This window comes from Dioscorea cayenensis, chromosome 8, assembly GCF_009730915.1.
Source record: "Dioscorea cayenensis subsp. rotundata cultivar TDr96_F1 chromosome 8, TDr96_F1_v2_PseudoChromosome.rev07_lg8_w22 25.fasta, whole genome shotgun sequence".
Lineage (NCBI taxonomy): Eukaryota > Viridiplantae > Streptophyta > Magnoliopsida > Dioscoreales > Dioscoreaceae > Dioscorea > Dioscorea cayenensis.
In genome coordinates this window covers 4,932,827-4,956,037 of record NC_052478.1, presented here as the reverse complement: position 1 = coordinate 4,956,037, position 23,211 = coordinate 4,932,827, and the positions used below count along the sequence as shown (strand labels likewise).

General features: G+C 30.1%; 1 protein-coding gene and 1 long non-coding RNA gene across 3 annotated transcripts; both read left to right on the top strand.

Annotated features, from left to right (window-relative positions):
• Positions 1 to 12,475: 12,475 nt before the first annotated feature.
• LOC120267025 lies at positions 12,476 to 18,186 on the top strand. Of its 2 annotated transcripts, XR_005538366.1 has the most exons (6): positions 12,476 to 13,021; positions 13,102 to 13,170; positions 14,159 to 14,243; positions 15,566 to 15,653; positions 17,552 to 17,639; positions 17,701 to 18,186. It is a non-coding gene; the product is annotated as an uncharacterized LOC120267025 (long non-coding RNA). The 2 variants fall into 2 exon arrangements; XR_005538364.1 differs by having other exon boundaries at positions 12,479 to 13,170.
• Positions 18,187 to 19,446: 1,260 nt separating this feature from the next.
• Positions 19,447 to 21,129, top strand: LOC120267179 (zeaxanthin 7,8(7',8')-cleavage dioxygenase, chromoplastic-like). The gene has a single exon (XM_039274877.1). The coding sequence runs from the start codon at positions 19,447 to 19,449 to the stop codon at positions 21,127 to 21,129; it is 1,683 nt and encodes a 560-aa protein (XP_039130811.1).
• The last annotated feature ends 2,082 nt before the right edge of the window (positions 21,130 to 23,211 follow it).

The following is a 23,211-nucleotide window of genomic DNA, read 5'->3' as shown; positions in this document are numbered from 1 at the left end:
TAAATTCAATAAAAAAAATCTATATATATAAAAGTTAAAAATAAAAATGTTTGATGATTTATGTTTAGCTAGCTATATTATTTATTATCACTCAACATCAAATTTATTTAATATAGTAATTTTATTAATTTTATTTAATTTATTTTAAATAATATGAGGTAGAATTTTTTAAAATAAAGAGTAGCATCTTCCATATGAATTTATAATGATTAATATTTTAATTATATATATAATATAATATAATAATGTATGAATATATATGTTTATATAATGGGGTAATATATAATATAATTATGTATGAATATATATAGAGATGGCAATTTGTACCCTACCCGACAGGTATACCCGTACTCGTACCCGGTCAAAGAGGGTATATACTCATACCCGTTAGTTTTTGAGCGGGTACAGGTCGGGTAAGGGTATGCCCCTACCCTACCCGTACCCTTACCCTTACCCGTTGAAGAGGGTATGAGTAAAACCCGTACCCGTACCCTTACCTCTCATATATATATATATATATATATATATATATATATATATATATATATATATATATATATATATATATATATATATATATAATTTTTATTAAACTAAACATTTACTCACAATTTACTCAATATCTATTTTTTTATGGTGATTAATTTGAAAAATAATACTTCAAATTTTTCTCTTAATATATTATTTTAAATTTTATTTAATTTCTATATTTATATTTGATAATATTATCAAAAATTGAATTTTTAGATATATATTAAGAATCATAATTAAATTTAAAAAAATAAAAAAATATAAAAAATAATGTTATAATAATTTATTCTATAAATTATAAGAACATCCCCGAAAAATAAGATACTTAATAAAAAAATCAATTGGATATAATTTATGAGAATTACTTATAATGTTTTTTTATATTCAAAAAAATCTTACTAGATATTTATAAAAAATTTGAAACTATATAAAAATATAAATAGTAGATATATGAAAAATTTAAAAATAAAAAACCAAAAGTAGTTAAACATGAACAAAACAAAAAGTGTAGAGTTACTATCGAGTCCCAAATAAATGCTATTTTTATGTGATTATATAATTTTAAGATAAACAAATATATATCAACTCAGTAATTTTGAATTTATAGACATGTGTTTAAAGATTGTAATATAATGTATAATTGATTTATTTTTATTATTATTTAAATTTATTTCGATAATTTGAACAACGGGTAAGCGGGTACCCTACGGGTAAGGGTATGATTTTTTTTACCCTGAAAGGTATGGGCTTGAGCCCCCCCCACCCACAACTCAAAAAAATAAAAAAACAAACAAACCAATTAGTATCAAGCAAATGGCAGTATCAGTATGATAGAGATTTAAGTACTAAAGAGTAAGATTAATATTATTAATCATAATATTATGCATGTACGTTTGATAATAATATGACTGGTGGTTTCTACATTGAAAACCCTTAAATTTTGGAAAAACAAAGATTAAGTTGAGGCACACGAGATAATTAATTTCAATTAAAATTTTGTTTTAAAAAAATTAAATCCGATCATGTTCTAATTAATCGCTTTCTTATGAGTTTAGTATGCTAATTAATCAAATCTGGATTTTAAAATTTACAAGATTTATGATTCTCCATCTCTTTCAAATTTACATTTGTGGTATCTTAATTGATGCTTTCTTTTAATTATTTTTTTATTTATTTACTTTCAAAGTATGAACGCTCTCACGGTTCCACCAGCTTGAAAATATTGTTAACTCACTAGTTGATCATAATCGGTACAAGTGACAAAAGCTTAAATAATTTAAGTAAATTATTTAAAATTTGAACCTTTATGTATAGAAAACACATGTGATGAGAGCTCTCAGCACTTCTCTGAACTGCTTTAGAGCCAGTAATTACTAAAAAAACTGATGGGTTAAATACCTAAAAAAATATTTAGCAGCTCTCGTGATCTTATTTTGAACTAGTTTAGACTTGTGGTTTATAGAAAACCGGTTGGTCAAAGGCCTAAAAAGCCTCTCAAGGATTTATTTTTCGGGTTTCATATTAAATCTCAATTATATATATATATATATATATATGTTATGCTTAATTTTGGAATATTTTAATAAACATTATTTCACAATTTAGGTTAGTAACCAAGCACTTTCGCTGTAAAAAGATGGTAACCACCTTCCTCCTTGAGTTGAGAAGTCGATAGATTTTCTTTTTGTACAGTGGTTGAGGTGAGTGATTTACCCACTTTAATAAAAAAAATAAAAAAAACTAAAAACAAAAAATAATTTAGGTTAGTATCATAGACTAAGAAGCTGCACTCTAGCCAAATCAATGATATTATTGTTTGTAAGGAAAAAAAAGTCAACTACAAATGAAGTTGACCAATTAGACAAATTTCATGGATATACTTATTTTATGTAGTATACTTTCTTTTTATTTGGAATTGTACACTGGACGAGGAGAAAATATATTGGCTTTTTTATTTTGTCAAACTTAAGTACTTCTTGTTAGCATTAAATTTGAATTTGATGTTTGAAGTTTATGGTGAGGGTTAGGGTTAGGGTTATTGTGTGACATTTGAAGTGCTTTGGTACACACGACACATGCATATGTTATTAATAACCTAATTAATATTGCAATACGAATATATATCGTTGCTGATATTATCCTAGTATCTTGTTAATTTGGGGATGGTATTTTTTTCATTTAATTTTTTTAAAAAATAGATAAATCATAAAATATACTCCCTCCATTTCTTTTTATCTGTCATAAACCCATGTTTTTTTTATCTGTCATTTTTAAACTTCAAGAAGCATTTATTATTTTTTTTTCCAAAATTACCCTAACACTTTATTCAATTCTCTTCTTGAAATTTAATATGCGAGAGAAATGTAAAGATATAAATTACGGATAATTTTAGAAATATAACTAATTTTTTATTAAATTATGTGAAATAACCAACTTTTTTGGTATGTGAGATTCGGTTATTCATGACAGATAAAAAAGAACGGAGAGAGTATTAAAAAGAGTACCAATAGTGATTAAGTCATTAGATGACAAAATGAATTTGAGAAAAAAGAAAAGAAAAGAAAAGTCTACATGACTATTGATTGAGGGGATCAAAATTTGAGGCTGCGCAACCAAGACATACATTAAGTTATATTCATGCATTTGTACTTGAGTTTATAGAGTCGCCTAAAATGAAAAGAGAACTGAGAAATTCAAGACTATTATTGATTGTGAAAACTGAGGCCAACTTATTTAATTTTAAATTGAAGATAACTAAAATAGAAATACAAAAAGAATTTAGAAAAAGAAAATATGTATGGTCATAAAATGGAAGAAAATATATACAATTTTTTCCACTGTTTTCCCCTCAATTCAAGTTTGGCTTAAATGCTGTTAATGAACTTAATAAAAGAAGTTTGATACTTAATCGTAACTTAATATCTCTAAAACACATTAAAAACTATAAATGAAATTTAATAAGTTGAGTTCTTTTTCTTGTCATATGAGTTTTGGATCATTGCTTGACATATTCATGATAATTAAGTGAAATTTCCTTGATGTATAATGAATTGTTTTACCTTTATTGTGACTATTTGTTATGTATGTTTCCTCATGGATTACTTAGGCTTTGTTTGGATTGGCTTATAAAAAATAATGTTTTTTTTTAGTTTAGTAGAAGTGCTTCTGAAAAAAAAGTGCTTCTCCAGAGTAAGTTAAATATTTTTTTTATTTTTTGTTTGGATTAGTTTTTATGTAGAAATAGAAGTTGTAAAAATAAGTTAAAAAACAGTTTTTTTTCATAAGCCGGTGATGACTAACTTTTGAAAAAAACTGTTTTCCAGTTTTTTTTACAGTTTCTGCTTTTTCAGAAAAAACAATACACACAACATTTTTGGAATCCAAAAGTGCTTAACTTATAAAAAAACACTTCTGGGTATTCCAAAAGTCAATCCAAACAAGACCTTAATCCCTTAAAACATCTTATAATAATTAATAACCATATATATATATATATGTATGTATATATCGTATAAGAAAAGATGAGCACTTGATTGAGTGTTTAATAATTTTGTAGGTATATATATATATATATGACAAATTCATAAAACAAAAAAAATAGTGTAAATTTTTGGTAGGACACCAAACTATATATTTTTTTTCATTTAATAATAAACTTCCAACAAAACTCATTTCGATTAATTTATATGGAACAAATATTACATGACATGCATAAAATACATCAAATGGTGTTCTAATAATTAAGAAACTTTTGACAGAAATCAGAGGCCATGTTAATAAAGAGCACATTTATTATAAATTAGCCACTCTAGTAAATACAATATAGAGCTTTTAATGAAGCTTGACATTGGAAGTAGCCAAGTTGGTGAGATCATTGATCTAAATAATAATAATAATAATAATAATAATAATAATAATATATTAACAGAAAGGGAAACCAAAGTTCATTTATAAATTAGGTAGGGACTAATGGTATAATAATATATTTAAACATTATCATTAATGAGTATTAAGATAGAATATTAAAAGTGAATTATTAGATTAATAGCATGATTAACACAACAAGTTGCCAAATAATCAAAACTACTAATATATATACATATTTTTTTTAAGCCTGGAGTCAACTTTATTGAAAAGAAATACACTAATTAATGTCATCAAGGCATGCTCTCTTTCTTAATAAACCAATTAAACAAGATAAGGAATGGCATCTCTTATGTGTGTTTACCTAAATTTATTTAGGATTGTTGCGTGGTCTCCAGGGTTTTTAAAAGATTATAAGGAATTGCATTCTCTCTAAATATAATAATACAATAATTATTTTTAAATTGAATAATTAAAAAAAAACAAACAAAATACTTATTTGATCAAACTCCTTCTATATTAACATGCATAGTTTTTGTGATTCATATGTGAAATTTTATTCGGTTTATGTTTTAAACTACACATTATATCTTTTATCAAAAACTAAACATTATATTATTGGATGAAAGAATTATTTTTGGAATGATCAGCATCAAAATCTCAATAAATCTTAAATAACTATTATGTACTTTAACAAATTTTTTGGTTAAATATAATTAATGGTATATGTGTGTGTAATGAAGTAAAATAAAATAAAATAAACAAAAATAATAAAATAAATAAGGTAAAGTCAACTATGCATGGGATGTGATGCATGAAATTTTTTAAAAATCAAAAGATGTCTCAACTAAACAGTGTCACAAATCACCAACATGCATTTGAACCCTAATTAATTAAAGATGTGTCTTAAAGTTTAACCTCTCATTTACTTTGACAACTTAATTGGTAAGAATCTTCTCTTTTTGTATTCATTCATTCTTGTCATCTCTTTACTTCTTTATACTCAATTATTTCCCTTGTTTTTCACTAATTTAATCAATAACATATGATCTCATGATCATACACAAGATGTATACGTCTATAATATAGAATTGGATTAGAGTTTAGTTCCATGAATATTAAACCTTTTTTAATAAGTTGTTTGAGAAGGTATATTGATACTCAATACTTTTTAAAAAATAAATTATTAGTGTTTTTCATTAGGGCTTTTTATGGGTTTGTACACCATCAAAAAGTCAAAATATTTAATATACTTATTTATATTTGCTTGAGTTGTTGTTGGATCATTAATGAAGTTAAAATAATTTGTCGACAAGTCTTAATTAGGACATCATTTCTGTTATTTAAGAAATAATAGTTATTTAATATAATCAATTATTATTTAATAAATTGCAATGTTGTTGTTGACTAAACATTGATGCTGTCATCTAATGGACTTTAATTAATAGTTGAGTCATTAATTTGAATAATATTTTAGTTAATGTTAATTTGATCTAAAGTCTTCCTAGAGTTCCTAGAGTTTGAATGAGGAATGGAAACTTTCTGAAACTATGTTAAATTCAGAAATATATATAATATATATAGTGAGAATGACCTGTTTTATTGGTTTTATGTAGAAATAACTTCTAAAAGTTAATTAAATATATAATCAATGACTAAATTAAGGATTTTACAATGAAATATTTAAAAATAATCAAGATTAGAAAATGAACTTCCCAAATTGAAATACAACCAACAATCACATTCAAGTGTCCATGTTGCAGCTACATATGTTGAGTTGTGACTTGTGAGAAGAGCAAGGAAAATGACATGATCTCATTAGCATTAAATAATATCAATCAAATCATGTCTCAATGCATCACAATGGCGTGCATATCTCCAACTTATTGGATTTGCCACCATGAATCATGTTTCTTCTCACACAAACACTCACATAAACCCACTTGTTTCTTTGCAAAATTATTTTCCTTCAAATCATGTCCTCGTTAAAAGCTTGAGAATTTTGCATCTGACCTAATCTTTTCCTCTCTCTTGAAATTTACTTTCATTAAGAATTTCAGTTAAAAAATTATTTAAAAAAAAAAAAAAATAGTTTGTCTATCTAAATGCAATTCAACCACCAGCCAGATAAGTGTCATTGTCTTTTATACAAAAAGTTAAGGGGTTAAATCTCTTTTATAACATAGTTGAAAATTTAATGTGTGTGCGGAGTTTATGAATGCTCCAGTTTATTCACATTTTCAAATATATATATATATATATATATCCCTGTCGTATAAGACTTCAAAAAATTTCATTATATTAAACATTCTAATAATAACAATCTATTAAGTAATTTTTAAAGTGGATTATGGAAGATTATTAAAAAAAGGAAAAAAACACAAAGGCAAACTCAAAGTACTTACTAGACTACATAAAACTTTGAATAGCGTATAAATCACTAGTACTTATGCCTCAACTTGGTTAGAATTAACACTAGAAAACAAACACTCGTGTTAACAAGATACAAAAATCTTATAAAATAACTAAGAATGGCTTGCAATATGCCTCTCCAAATCTCATGGGCCCTATATATCTTCTCTTCAATATTGAACCACCATGCTTCTATGTTCACCCTGCCGGAGATGCACTAGCCGACATGTGGGTGAAGGTGACGATGGTGGCAATACGAGTCTCCGACCGATGAATTGGTGGGTTGGGCCCAATTTTTTTGTCACTGTGTTACATAATGGGCCCCCATTTAGATTGATAGGGAACAAAGTAACACGTGGATCCAAATCATTATGGGCCTTTGTTGGCTTGTCTTTCCATGCTATGTATATTAACTCCATCTCTTGCAACCATTTTGTTGCATGTGTTCATTTCTTAAAGAGTATAGATCTAAGTGATCATGCCAAAGGTGCAAAGATATAGAGGAGTTAGGCAAAGGCATTGGGGTTCTTGGGTCTCTGAAATTCGGCATCCATTATTGTATCACTCTCTAAACTTCTTCACTGAAACTTTATTCATTTAATTGTGTATTTGTTTTTTATATTGTGTTTATATGGTTCTAATATGAAGTTTATTTGTTTATTTTTATTTTAGAAAGACTAGGATATGGCTAGGGACATTTGAGACAGCAGAAGATGCAGCAAAAGCTTATGATGAAGCAGCAAGATTAATATGTGGGACTAGAGCAAGAACTAACTTTCCATATGATCCAAATGGATCTGGCAGATCATCAACTTTATCAACTGGTCTTATGGAAAAGCTAGAGAAATATTGTGGGGTGATGAAAGAAGAGAGTAAGAAGTCAAGGACAGAGATAGTTGGAAAAGAAGAGATAAATTACTTGAATGATGAGTTCATTGAGGAGATGATTGAGGAACTTATCTATTATGGTTCTATGGAGTTATCTTCTTCCTCTTCTTCTTCATCCCTGTGATCTTTATAAATAATAATAACAATGGTGTTTTAGGGTTTGATATAGGGTTTATATATATCAAACCCTTTATGGAGTGGCTTGAACTTTTATTGAATTTTCAAAACTATATTTATGATTTTTTTTTTTCTCTTGGAATAATCTTTACTTTGATGAATAAAAAATGATGGAAAAATAAATGGTGAGGACAAAAAATAAATTTTTTAAAAAATTAGACATAGCTTTTCTTGCTTGGTTTAGAATTTGTATAATATATCATCTATAGTAATCATTGTTTTTGAATTTATTATTTTATTATTTTTAATAATATATTCTACCAGATGTAGGGTGAAATATTAATCTATATATATATATATATATATATATATATATATATATATATATATATATATATATATATATATATATATATATATATATATATTCTACCCCTACATCTAGTAGAATACAAATTTCTAAATATATTGGTATGGTAAGTCTATGTTTTGTATATCATTTTATTGAAATAATATTTTTTTATTTATCATATTAAAATTAAAAAAACTTTGTTATATTTGAAAATGAAAATATGAAAGGAATACCCCAAATTTTTTTTGGTGTCTCACTTTTTGTGGGAGACTCATACCTATTTCTTCTTCTTGTTATTTTACCTTATTGCATCCATTTTATTTGTTTTTCTATTTCAATAAAATTGTAATTTATCCACATTAAAAAAATATATCAAAAAAATAAAAAATAATGCGTACCAAACCAATTTATTCAAATAATCAAATTATAATATAGCATGCCCTCCATGTTAATACAACAATTGAATTTTTCCACGTTAATATGACAATGGAATTTTTAATTATATTGGTTTATGTACTCCTAATCACTGATACCATTTAATATACAGTATTTATATATGATACACAAAACATCACATGTAATAATTTAATAAACATTAAACATATATATTTAAATACATAATATATACTAATAATATTTTCTTATGAGCAAAAATAAAAGCTTTTTTTTTAATAAATAGTATTTATATTTTTGAAATTTTCTATTTAGATCTTTTAGGTCGATTTTTCTAAAGCAATACAAAATATATAAATCAAGTCAACCATTGGATAGCCCAATGGTATGACATCAAAGTGTAAAGAGAGATCATGGATTCCAATCCCTCCTCCGACAGTACTGTCCCCATACACTGTTCACATGAGATTTTTGTATTATTTTTGTATTGTACATACACTATACTAATCCGGGTTCCATTATTGTTAGGTACTATTTATATTCATAAAAAATGGTGATTGTCATCTATTTATTTAAAACAAATGTAAATCAAGTTGCATTGCATTCCAAACACGAAATGCCACAAAAATAAAATAAAAATAAAAATTCACGTGTAGAAGGCTTGCTAGACTTGAATTTTAGTGATTATAAACATCATGTAAATCCATTTTTATAGTCAAGTCCAGTTAGACTGCTTCAATAGACTAAATATATCCAAAGAAGAGATACATATAATCAAATGCAACTTCATTAATTCATCATCATCTCTCTCTCTCTCTCTCTTTCTTCAAGGAGGTCACAAATCAGGTTAGCCATTTGAATCAGTGTTAAGTTGTGTTTGACTTGATACTTGATTTAAAACCCGTATAAATATATAATTCAGTGCAAAAGCATGTTTAATTTAGTATTAATCCGTTTAACACTTTCAATGTATATAATGTATTTATTTTATCTAAAATTATTCATATTTTAAATTAGGGTAAATTATTTAAATAGTTACCAAATTATTCGGTTGCTACTGTTTGAGTCACCAAATTATAAAAAATTTCTATTTATACCCAAACAGTTTTAAATTCACATTCAATTTGGCCATCTAGGCTAACTCCCTTAATAGCGTGCTAACGTGGCATGCCACGTCATGTCTCATTGCCACATCAACAATGAAATTTTTTATAATTCTATGACTTAAATAGTAATGAACGAATAATTTGATGACTATTTAAATAATTTATCATTAGATTATTGAATTTATTGTGGTTGATTAAATGATTATAAAAAATAAAAAATATGGCCAGTTTTGAAAAGAAAAAACAATTGTAAGCATTAAGTAATATTTTGCAATTTTTGTAAGCCCAAATTATGTTATCGTATTCAATATTCCATGTTTGCCGAGTGTTACTCACAATAGCATTGACAGTTCAAACACTTGTTAAGAATGTTAGAAAATTAGATGACTGCATGATTTCCAATCTAGGTCGATAGATAGAGTACTCACAACAACTATTTATCGTGAACTATATCACGAGTGTGTATATATTTTTAATTAACTTAAACTTAAAATTTTAAATACATCAATATCCAAAACATCAGTTGGGATTAACTTATATTTTTAATAAAAAAAATAATGGATTTATGATTTAAATCTAAATTTTAAATCAATCTTATTCTAAAATGAATCAAAATAAGATATAAATTAATAAATAATTCAATGAGATCACTATGACATTGTGTTTGATAACAAACCTTGCAACATCTAGTCCCTATATAATAAAAATAATAAAAAAAAAGTTTGATTTGCAACGCATCCATAAGACAAAAAAGCATGTGTATCACAACAAGTGTACCCAAAGTTGAATTATGGATAGAACCCGGGCCTCAGGCTCAGGCATAGGCGATCAAAGCCTATGCCCAGGGCCCTATAAGTTTTCAGGGCACACAAATTCATATATATTTGTTAAAAATACTATATTTATTTTTTTAGTATTATTTCATCCACTTAATTATCATGAAAATTTTAATTTTTTTTAATTAAAACATTTAATTTATGATAATATCATTGTGCAACAAATTTGACTTTTTAATAGGGCCTTGTAATTTTTTAATGTCTCACTTTGTTTTAACCATAACACTTAATTTATGAGGTAAATTATTTAAATGGTTACCAAAATTATTCGTTCACTTCTATTTGAGTCACTCAATCATAAAAAATTTTAACATGGTATCCTAACTTTATATTCACTTTTAATTGGGTCACTAAAGCTGACTCTATTTAAGGCATGCTGATGTGGCATGCCACGTCATGCCCTCTTGCCATATCAACATGCCACATGGACAAAAAATCAAATTAAATAAGGGACATTGATGAAAACTAACTGATTAAAAAAGTCCCAAAATTTAAAAAATAAATTACATTTTTTTTATTTGACATGAAAGACTAATTATATGAATTAACTATTTTTAAGGTAAAAATGGTTTTAATTCACGTGGCATGCTAATGTGGCAAAGGGGTGTGACCGCGTCAACATGCCGTTAACGGAGTTAGTCCAGATGATCAATTGAATGTAGATCTAAAATTATGGTAGCTATTTAAAATTTTTCACAATTTAATGACAAAAATAAAAGTAACAGAATAGTTTGATGATTATTTAAATAATTTACCCATGACAATATCAATGCACAATAAATCTGGCTATAATTTTTTTAAGGTCTCACAATCCATGTTCTTGTTTAAAAAAGTTATATTTAAAATTTTAATGTACTATCATCCTATAATTCTATCTATATAATTATCTTAAATATTTTAATTTTTTAACTATAACACCTCAAAATTTTCTAGGAAGTCACAATTCATATTTTATTATATTTATTATATTTATTTATTTTTTTACAATTATTATATGATCTTATATGCATAATTATAATTTTGGAAATTTTTAATTTTTTAAACGGTAAAATTTATCATATTTAATTAATTTATGATAATATTTTTTATTAAATTATATAATGAAAAGTAACTAAAAAATATTTATGATGAATTTTTTTTTTGGCCCAATGTTCTCTACAACAGGCCCTACCCAAAGTATTTTTGAGAAACATGAAAAAACATTAGAAATAAAATTCCAATCCTTCACGTTTGAGCTAGAGAAGAATGAAATATCAACTATCATACCAAAATAGTGGTTAAGATATCAAAATTAAACAAAAAAAAAATTATATATATACTACGGATATTTAATTAAAATGCCCAAATTTACTATTTGCAAACTAAAATGTACCAAAAATACACTTGCATGTATAAACATTAATGTTTTAGTCCCGAATATATATATATATTTTTTTTTTGAAAAGGTGGATAAATCATTTCGAATTCAAAATAATAAGCAGTACAAAAGTTAACCACTAGATGTGGTAGGTTACAACAAAATACAACAGAGATACAAAAGAAAGGATAGAAACCCTCGGGACCACCAAACTCAGCCACTAGCCAGTGCCTAAACAGAAGTTCTAGTTTCCCCCAAGTCCGTCGTCACACGTGGACCGAGAAACTCCAAACTCCTTCTGACAATGTTGATATCATCCTCCATCTTCTCTCTGTGTCCATCTGCGAGCACGAACACCAAGATACAAGTATAAGGTCAATTTTCAAAATGAGGCAATGTGCAAACAAAATATTGGCATTGAAAATACAATCGTTTCAACCCCTGTTTCTTAAAAAATCAATGATAAGTGATAAAATAAAAACTAAATGCAGCTTATTATTAATATTTACACTTTTTGATTGAGAAAATATAGTTACATTTGTTTAAGTGTATAACAGAATATATATATAAACCCACTCTAAATAAATGTTAAAATGTGACATAGAAAAAAATAAATCTCCAAAAATAAGAAACGAAGAAGAGAGAGAGAGATGAAAAGGAAGAGGAGAAAGAAGCTTGTTCAAGAAGCGGAGGTTATCCAGCTCAGCGACCTTGAAAACCCTATCAATGAACTCCGTCTCCTCCTCTCCCGACTTCCGAGCATCCACCTTCTTGTGCTCATACCTCCTCCTCCTCCTCCTCCTTTGATCCTCATCCTCATCTTCATCCTCCACAATTCGCTTCAATAACCCAGTCCGGAGGCGATCGTAGGTCGGAAGCTTCTTGATCGCCGCCCAATGCAACGCCTCCTCGTCGCCAGCCTAATCGGGCATCCATGACGCCGATCTCCCCCTCCTCCTCGCAAATACCTCTTCCATTCCCAACGCCCCCATCTTCATCTCCCTGCTCATGCTCCGGCGGAGGTCCCGGCTAGCTCGCCGGCCGGAATCCCAGAAAGGAGAAGAGTGATGAGTGGGAGAGTGAAGAGGAAGAGTGATGAGCAGTAGTAGGAGAGTGATGATTGATGAGTGATGAGTGATGAGTGGGAGAGTGTTGTTGATTCAGAGTGTGTGATGCTTATTTGATTTCTTTGAGTTTTTCATTGATTGATATTATGATTTTTGCCCTTGTTTTTGGTTTTTGAAGATTAAGTTGTCCAAGGAGCGGGATTCACTTGCTCTGACTTCGAAGAAATTGGCCAGAGATTTGGCGAAGGTACTGCTGTAATATTTTATTTATTTTGAGTTTTGATGCTTAATCTCTAGTTTGAATGCTTATTTATTTACTCCTGAAAACATAGCTAATCCAAACATTCTGCAGAATTTATATTTGGAAGTAAAATCTGCTCCTCAGCACAAAATACAATCACTAATTTTACATCTCTACAAAGTATTGTCAAATTGTTTCCCATGATAAGGTTGCTGGAATCATCATAACTGTGAAAGAAAGTGAGCAAAAATATATGCATACAACATGTGTACACAGTGATGCTTGTTGCTATTTGTCTAGTTGATGACTTGTTGATGTCTTACCTAGGCTGGCAGATTCAACCAGAGATTTAATCTCTGGTTGATGTCTTGTTGTTATTTGTTACTGTTATAGTGATGCTTGGAATACTTGCCATACTGTGGTTTTAATTTCCATGCATCCATTTCAATGTTACTGTTACTGTATTTATATATGTATATAAAATGTAAGACATATAACATTGCTAAATCAAATAATAATGGCATATAACACATTCTGTAGAACTACTTATTCACAATCATTTTAAGTGTATTGATTACTTTTGATAGGATATTAAATGTCAGTATAAATGCTTATGATCCAATATTTCTTAAAGCAAAAAACTGATCAATGATGTAGAACAGGAAGACAGAGACAATCTAATATGACCAAAATCTTGCAAAAACTATATCCTTGCAAAAATAATTTGTGCCTAGTTTAATGCAAGGAAATCTATTGCAAGCATGACTTGTGTCTGTGATATACAGAGGATATGAAAATCTTTAAGTTCTTTTTAAATACAATAAAATATATTCTGTTTGAGTCTTATCCTAAAACACCTAAAAGGTCTCTGTGCAGCTCTGGTTTGAGTTGACGTTCCCAAATAAATGGTGCAGCAATTAGAGGAGAAATTTTAGAATCTCTATCTTGAGTTTAGAATATGAATGTACTGTTGATTCTTATCTTCTATGTTCAGGTGACCTTGATTACAATGATCTTATAAAAATCCCCTATATGGATGAACTCGACAAAAGAATAAATATGGATGATGTGAGAATGAGGTGTGCTTCTTTTGCTTGATGGGTAATCTGTACTTACATAGTTTCATGCATGTTTAGTTTCATGTGTTACAGGAAAAACTCCTGATATGCTGCAGTTCTTGTTAGTTATCTTCCTTTTTATGTATATCTATTATTTTCGTTTTTGAGAATTCCCCTCTACATGGAGAATTCGCTTATGATTTTTCAGTGGAAGCTTGGTTGCAGCTTTCATTTCCTTTCTTTCTTTTGCGCCACTATGTAGAAATGAGCAAAAAGAGTTAACTTTTTATCTTTTCAATTTACTATTTTTTTTGTAGAAACATTTTTTACCATGTGAAGATATTTTTGCCTAATTAGAAATATCAAGATATTATTGCCATTCAATCTCAAAATGTTAATTTACGTTATGATTGTATTATTGACCATTGGGTTGCAATGATTTTTTTATACACCTAAATCATAGATGATTTTGTCACCTTTTTTGTATTTGCCTGCATATTGTTTTAAATGATTATATATTTGATATAGAGCTGATAAAGGATATTTATTGGTCTTCTGGCGTTGATGAACATGGAATAAGCTAAAATTTTTTTCAAGACATACTTCTGGTTTTTATAATTTTACAATTGAAGGAAAAGAAACATTTCTACTATTTTTTCCCTTCATTCTTCATTCTTCATTTTAGATCTTTTGTACATGTAAGTTGTTAGTCAATAACTTGGTTTTCCCTTGCACACTCAAATATTACTTTCTGATAGAGAAGTCGAAGAAATAAACAATTTGGATTACAATGATAATTTCTTCTTGTGATTATCATCCACAAGATAATCATAATTGACCTCGAGATTGAGAATTCATGTAAAATTATATATTCCTGATCAGCACCTTGTTGTGCATGTTTTTCTTGCTGTGTAAATTATGTATTTCTGTGAATTGTTAATATCTGTATGTTGCGTCTTCAATTTCAAGTGTAGTAGAAAAGCAATTGAGCTTGTTAGAAGAATTGGTTCCAGATTGGATTAGCAAGAAAACTGAAATGACGAGATTTTCTTTACAGGCAAGTGTTATGCAAAAGCTAAAATGAGAATCCACATTTAAATTTATGACAGTTATTTTTGTCTTGCATAATCAAGAGCAATACTATGAAGCTTCTTGGCATATCTTTTGTCCAAGACAACCGATATTTACTGGCAAAGATTATTATTCCCGTTCTACTGAAAACTAATTGGAGAGATAATATTCTTCTTATATGTTCAATGATTCAGTGTTTCTGATGATGTTTACATGTAGGCTCAATGATCTGTTTACTTGCAAAGCTAACACTTGTCTCGTGTGTGTTACAGTATAAACAACAAATTGAATTTTTGATTTCATTCGAGTGAGGCTTTTGGAAGCTCAGTGAGGGTTTTGATCACTTGATATCACTAGCAGGTAATACTATTTTTACAGTCTCTTTGATCTTTGTTTACTGTCTCAATAATAACCTTTTGGCCTCTATTTATCATTCATTTATCATATAAAGTAGTTGATGAATAATTCACAATGTGGATGCACAGCATCATCATGCGCACACACCATATTCTTAAAGCACAAGTGGCTTGCTAAAACATAGAGAAGAAAAAAAAGGAAAAAAGAAAAGTAACAAAAGAAAACTGAAAAGCTATGCTTCTCCAACGAACAATGAGAAGTTTTACTTGGATCATGAAGATTAATGATCAAGCGTGGGGGCATGGCGATGGCGCTGTTTCCTTTTCCTCATTGCGCACTTTCTCCTCCTATTCATCTCTTTGTCCATAATTCTCCTCAACTTTAGAGATTACTATTGCTTGTTTCTCTCTCTTGGCACTTTTTCTACTGCTTATTTTGTTCTATATTCTGTGCAAGAAATTACTATTAGTTTTCCCACTCAAAAACTTGTTTTTCATGTTATTTGGTCGTCGTTGACGGCAGCTACAAAGTGATCACATATTGAGGATCACAGAAGAATAATATGATGATGATGATGAAGCAATTATTTAATGTCATGTGTGTAATGCATTGTGTCTCTATTTTTTCATTAATAAAGTTGCTGGTATAGCCCAAATGGTAGTAGTTTCTTATGTATTAGAGTGGATAATCAATTAATCAATTCATATAATTAAGTGAGGTTGTGTTTGATTGGATGTCTTGGAATTTTTATCAGCAATGGAATTACTTTACTTTTAATATATATTTTATATGTTTGGATCTTCAAAACTCCATTTATGGTTGCTATATATCAGCTTCCTGGTTTCTATGGATTTTCATGAATCTCATCATATTTCGATGGGTTTTTTGCAGGAATGGTGTTTTTGGTGTGTCTTGTGTGTGTGGATTAGGGTTTTCTTGAGTTGTTATTTCTAGGTTTATTTGATTGTGCAAAACATTGGATTTGAATAGGATTAGTGTATGAAACTTGATGGCGCTGTTATCTTTCTGGGTTATTTGGTTCATAGTTTTCTGTGGAAATTTCAGTCATAATACTTGCCATTTCTTGTTTGGTCAAAGTCATTATTGATGCTTAATGATATAGATTATGGGTTTTTTACTAATCAAAATTAAAGATTGGATCCTCAACATTTTTTGGCTTAAATTATTACTCTAGTTGGGTTTATTTATTTTGTGGAATTTGATGTCCATACTATTGATTATATTTGTATGGCTTATTGTCAAACATATATTGGCCAGCTCAACCCAAATTAAGGTATAGGTTTAATTGGAATAATGCCCACTAGTTATTTTTCTTATATGTGATCTCCTTTCTGCTTTGTATACACCAAATTTTATGCTGTCATAAATTTTCAACATTATTTAGATGCTTAATGATACTTCTAATTAATGTTGTTGATCATGAAAATATGTGTGCATGTGTGTGTGTGATCTTGTTTTCTTTTAATCCATTGATTATATTGATCAAATTATGAGTGACTTATATGTGAATATGCTCTTTCTTAACTTTATTATTTTTTAAATTAACCCGAAAATGAAGGATGATTTATAATTTGTTTACTCAACGGAACTAACTGTTTGTTCTTGACAACTTTGAGCTTCATTTGTACTGATCATTGATTGATTAATTATTAGTTATAGATGTGTTCTTCATAATCATATCACATATATAACTATATACATATATAACTCTTTATAATATTTGAATTTTTTAGCTTTGGTGTTTCTTATAAGTGAATTATATATATATATATATATATATATATATATAAATGGTTGTGAATAAATTGTATGGTTGTACTAATTCTTAATACTCTCTTTTTTTATGTTTGTTCGAAAATTATGGTGTATGTTTCGAACAGGCAGAAAGGTGAGCCTGAGTGTGTTCAAGTTGTAAGTCCAGGACTTCATGTTCTTTCTTATGTGAGACTGCATACTCCATGGCATAAGGTAATAATAATATTGTTATTATCATATGTTTAGGAATATGTGTTTATAATAATGTTTGCAGGCACAAGTACTTGGTGAGAGTTTGAAGGAGATGTTGAGGAGTAATGGAGATAAAGAAATTGCTGCAAAGGAGATGGTGGAGAAGTTGATGGGAAACAGAGTGAAGGTTGAGAAGGATAGGTTGCCAAACACTGGGTGTGACTCTGACTGAGTTCAATCTCTGTTGAAACGGACACCGAACTGGTTATTATATATATATATATATATATATATATATTATTTTGATGAAACTTGTTGTGGGTTTTTTTTTTCTTTTTAATTTAATAGTTTGATGGGAAAACAGGGAGTGTTTGGGATAAGGAGTACAGGGGTATTGGCAGTGAAAACAGATGGAGAAGCATGTTTTTATGAGAAGTACTTGGAGGAAGGAGTGAGGAGTGTGGAAAGAGCATAGTGTGCAGTACCATTTAGATGTTTGATTGGTTTATGTTGTGTGTACTTAATTTTTTTAGTTTAACAAAGAATCTGTTTGGCTTTTTAAGAACAATGAGCTTGTGTTGTTGTGAAAAGCTTGCTTTATCAAATGATAATATAGCATTAAATGTTTTTACAAAATAGAGTATAAGAAAATAGGGTGAATGAGGATGATGATTTATATATGAAGCTGGCTTCTTCTTTTGAATGGAGGAGCTCAAACTGTGGAAATCTATCTCTTGGATTGGAAATTTTTAAGCGAGATGAACGTAGGATTTATTTGTGTTTTTTTATTTAATAAATAAAATTGTTTTTATATATTGTTATTTATCATTTTTGTTTTTATCTATTACTAGGTGAAAAATATTATAAATTATATTATATGCAAAAGTTGTATAGGTATAATGATGATATTATTAAAAAATTTCATCACAATAGATATATTAACGGTAAATTTTTTTAGAAATTATCACTATGTATTATCCGTTAAATATACTGATGGTATTATCTACAGTATTATTCGTCAATAAAAAATTTTATAATTGATTTAAGAAAAAGGATAAAGTGACGAACATGTTCGTCAGTATAGGCTATAGCTACATACTCAATGCTGATGGGCTATTGAATAGACATAATTTTTGTTAATATAAAGCTTATAGCGTTGGGAGATAATTTGTCAAAAAATTTTACTGTTGTAATAGGGTTTATGGCTGTCTGTATAGCATGAAAATGACTATAGATAGGTTTGAGGTTTTAGTGACAAAATTTTAATTGTCAATATATAATAATTTTTTTTTTTTTGTAGTTATTACAATTATTGCACCACACACTAATCATAAAACATTGCCACCTAAGTACCCTTTTTATATATGCTATGTAAATTCTCTCCATCTTTTACATTATCAAAAAGATATAATATATTGGGTTTTATATTTTGAGGAAATTTTGAGCCAATATTATGCATAGACATATATAAAAAAAAAAAAAACTCTAACATATCATTAAATAACTCCTGTGCTGTGGGGGAACATTTCTGTTTTGAAAAGGCACATAGGTATTATTGTGCAATTATCAACGTGACCAACCTCTCTCTCTCTCTCTCTATCTCTCTCTCTCTCTCTTTCTATCAACGCATGCAATGATGTGATCCAACATCACCTGCAAAAAAACATCCTTTGTTTAACCAAAAAAAAACATCCATCACATGCATCACCTGCAAAAAAACATCCTTTGTTTAACCAAAAAAAAACATCCATCACATGCATCACCTGCAAAAAAAACATCCCTTATTTAACCAAAAAAAAAAAAAACATCCATCACATCCACATGCGAAATGGCACGCTTGTTGTCCTGCTTCTCCCGTCTTGCATCTCCTCCTCCTCCTCCTCCTCCTCCCAAACAATCTCCTCCACCTTCATCCATTTCCACCACCACCTTCCCTAAACCTCCACTACTCCTGTCCTTGTCCACCTCCTTATGCAACACTTTAGACTCCCTAATAACTACCTTCTTAGACCCACCTCATCTTCACCCTCACTTAAACCCTAATCTCGTCCTCTCCAACAACTTCTCTCCTCTCCCTCCTCTTCCTCCCACTCCTTGTCCACCTCCTCTTCAACCTCTTCCCTCCTCCCTCTCCGGCGGCGTCTACATCCGCAACGGCCCTAACCTTTTTCTCCCTCCTTCCGGCCCTCACCACCTCATCGATGGTGACGGCATGCTTCACTCTCTTCTCCTCCCTTCCTCCTCCTCTTCTTCCCCTCCTCTCTTCTCCTCCCGCTTCATCCTCACCAACAAACACCTTCTCGAACTCCGCTCTAACTCCCCTCTCTTCCCTTCTTCCCTCCTCTCCTTCCACGGCCTCCCCGGCCTCCTCCGCTTCGCCGTCCACCTCCTCCGCATACTTACCTGCCAGTACAACCCTTTACTCGGCTTCGGCGTTGCCAACACCAGCCTCCTCTTCTTCTCCAACCGCGCCTTCGCTCTCTTCGAGTCCGACCTCCCTTACTCCTTCTTCATCTCCCCCGACACCGGTGACACCACTACCATCTCTCGCCATGACTTCAATGGCCAGCTTCACACCTCCATGACTGCGCATCCTAAGCTTGACCCTATCTCCGGCGACCTTCTCGCTTTTCGCTACTCTCTCACACCACCTTTTCTCACCTTCTTCAGATTCGACAACCTCGGCCAGAAGCTCTCCGAAGTCCATATCCATTCTCTTCGTCATCCCACCGTCATCCACGACTTCGCCATTACTCAACGCTTCGCCATCTTCTCTGACGTCCAGCTTGTCATGAAACTCCCCCTAACCTCCCCAGCCGTTCAGTTTGACCCTAAGAAAACACCTCGTTTAGGCTTACTCCCTCTAGACGCCATTGATGACTCGGAGATGCTTTGGTTTGACGTGGCGGGGTTCAACATGATGCACTCGGTCAATGCATGGGATGAAGAAGACGGCGCCGTTGTAGTTCTAGTGGGGCTTAACATTGTTGGAGATTCAATGAAGTATGTTGTAGAGAGAATGGAGCTGCTGAGGAGCAGACTGGAGATGGTGAGGATATACGTCAACTCCGGGAAAGTGACGAGGACTGTGATCTCGCCGGAGAATCTAGAGTTTGGTTCTGTGAACCAAGAGTACGTGGGCAGGAGGAACAGGTATGTGTACGCCGGCGTGGCTGCTCCCCACCCGAAGATCTCCGGCGTGGTGAAGGTGGACTTGGAGGGAGGGGGAGTGGTTGGAAGGAGGGAGTTTGGGCTTGAGTGTTACGCTGGAGAGCCATGCTTTGTTCCTGCGAAGAAGGGAGAGGGTGGAGGTGAAGAGGATGATGGGTACTTGGTTACGTACGTGCATGATGAGAGGAAGGAGGAGTCGAGGTTTGTGGTGATGGATGCGAGCTCGCCGGAGTTGGAGGTGGTGACGGAGGTGGCGCTGCCACGGCGAGTGCCGTATGGGTTTCATGGTATCTTCATCACTGAAGCTCAACTCCGTTCACAGCGCCCGGTGATGGTGTGATCGGGTCGGGTTTTTGGTATTGGATCAACTCGTTAAAGAATCCGGATAAGACTTGAAACTTGTTTATTATTATTTTTATTATTATTATTATTATTTTATTTTAATAGTGTGGATAAACCACACATGGCTAAGTTATTAAAATATTGTTTATTTTTAAATTATTGCATTTCCGTAAATAATTACGGAAATGCGCATTTTATATTTTTTTATTATTTTTTTTAAATCAGCCGGTCCCACAGTGATTTTTTAATATTTAAATTTAATTTTAAAAAAAACAGAGGGACCCGTTATTTTTTTAATATTAAGTTTTTATTTTTTTAAAAAATGCGGGTCCGATAGTTTTTAAATTAAAAACATTTTACATCCAAACCCTTATAATTTTTATTAATTTTTTCTTATAACTTATTTTTTCTCACTTCTACTATGTTATTTTTATTTCACTAATTGTAAGCGGTTGTTAATAATTTAAATAAATAATTTTAATATTTTTTTATCATAATAAAATTTTAAATATTTTAAAAAAATTCACATGTAAAAATTACTCCCATAACTAAACCAAACTCACTTGATATTTTGAATGAACTAAAACAATTACATATATTATAAAATAATTTAATAAACATTATGGCATAATACTTGGACCAGCGGCATTCGAACAATTTCGACGATTATGACCTTCATTGCGACATAAACCAAAACGCTTTGGTTGACCGCCTTCTCTTATGTCCATTTCATTACGAATTCTACTGGATTTTGGACGTCCTGAGCTAGTCTTCGCATTGTAAGATCAGGATATAAACGTGGACCATTATAGAGGTTCTACTATCTCTCATTTGACATTGGCTGAAACTTTTTATGGTATACATTAAAAATTGTCTCAAGCCTATAAACATTATCTACATATGCTTGCCAATGTAGATGAATATATGCACACGCTGCAACAACCCCCTTATGATGAAAAAAATATTAAAATTATTTATTTAAATTATTAACAGCCGGTTACAATTAGTGAAAGTAAAAATAACATAGTAGAAGTGAGAAAAAATAAGTTATAAGAAAAATTAATGAAAATTATAAAGGTTTTGATGTAAAATGTTTTTAATTTAAAAACTATCGGACCCGCAGTTTTTAAAAAAATAAAAACTTAATATTAAAAAAATAATGGGCCCCTCTATTTTTTTAAAAAGTTAAATTTAAATATTAAAAAACCACAGTGGGACCGACTGATTTAAAAAAAATAATAAAAAAATATAAAATGCGTATTTCCGTAAATAATTACGGAAATGCGCATTTTGAGAAATAATTTAAAAATAAACAATATTTTAATAAATTAGCCACCACAAATTTGATAAAAATGAAAGGCACAGAACACACAAGTATGTGAAAATATATAAAACATGAAAACAGAAAAACAACAAATAACACAATAGAGTAGAAGTGGGATAGAGTCACCATGGGTGAAGCATAAGTCATCCTGCATGGTTTTGGAATTAAGGTATTCTTTAGGGGTGAGCAAAAAAATCCGGATCCGATAATCCGATCTGGTATCCGAATTTTTTAACCAGATTTTTTTGGGTTTCCGATTCGAAAAAAAGAGTCGGGTACATGATCCGAATTTTTTAGATGAAAACCGGGTCAGATCCGGGGAGAAATTAAAAATCGGGTAACCGAATCCGATCCTGTTTTTATTTTTTTAGTATATTTATATATATAGATACATAATAATTTTAATTTTTATATGGTCTAAAAAGTAAAAAAGAAAAAAAATCCAAATCCCTTATATCTAAACCCTTTAAAAATTATATATATATATATATTAATAAATTTAAATTTTAGAAGGGTTAAAAGTAAAAAAAAAATATTCAAATGTCTAATCTGATAACTTAAAAGAGCTATATATTTATATGGTTATATATATTAATAAATTTAAATTCTATATAAATTAAAAGTAAAAAAAAATCTCAAATCCTGCCTCACAATCCCCAACGGCCATCGTCTTGCCTCTTCTCTCTAGTCTCCATCCAAATTTCTTCTCCTTCTAGCAACCAATGATTATTATTGATGAGACACTTAATGCTTTCG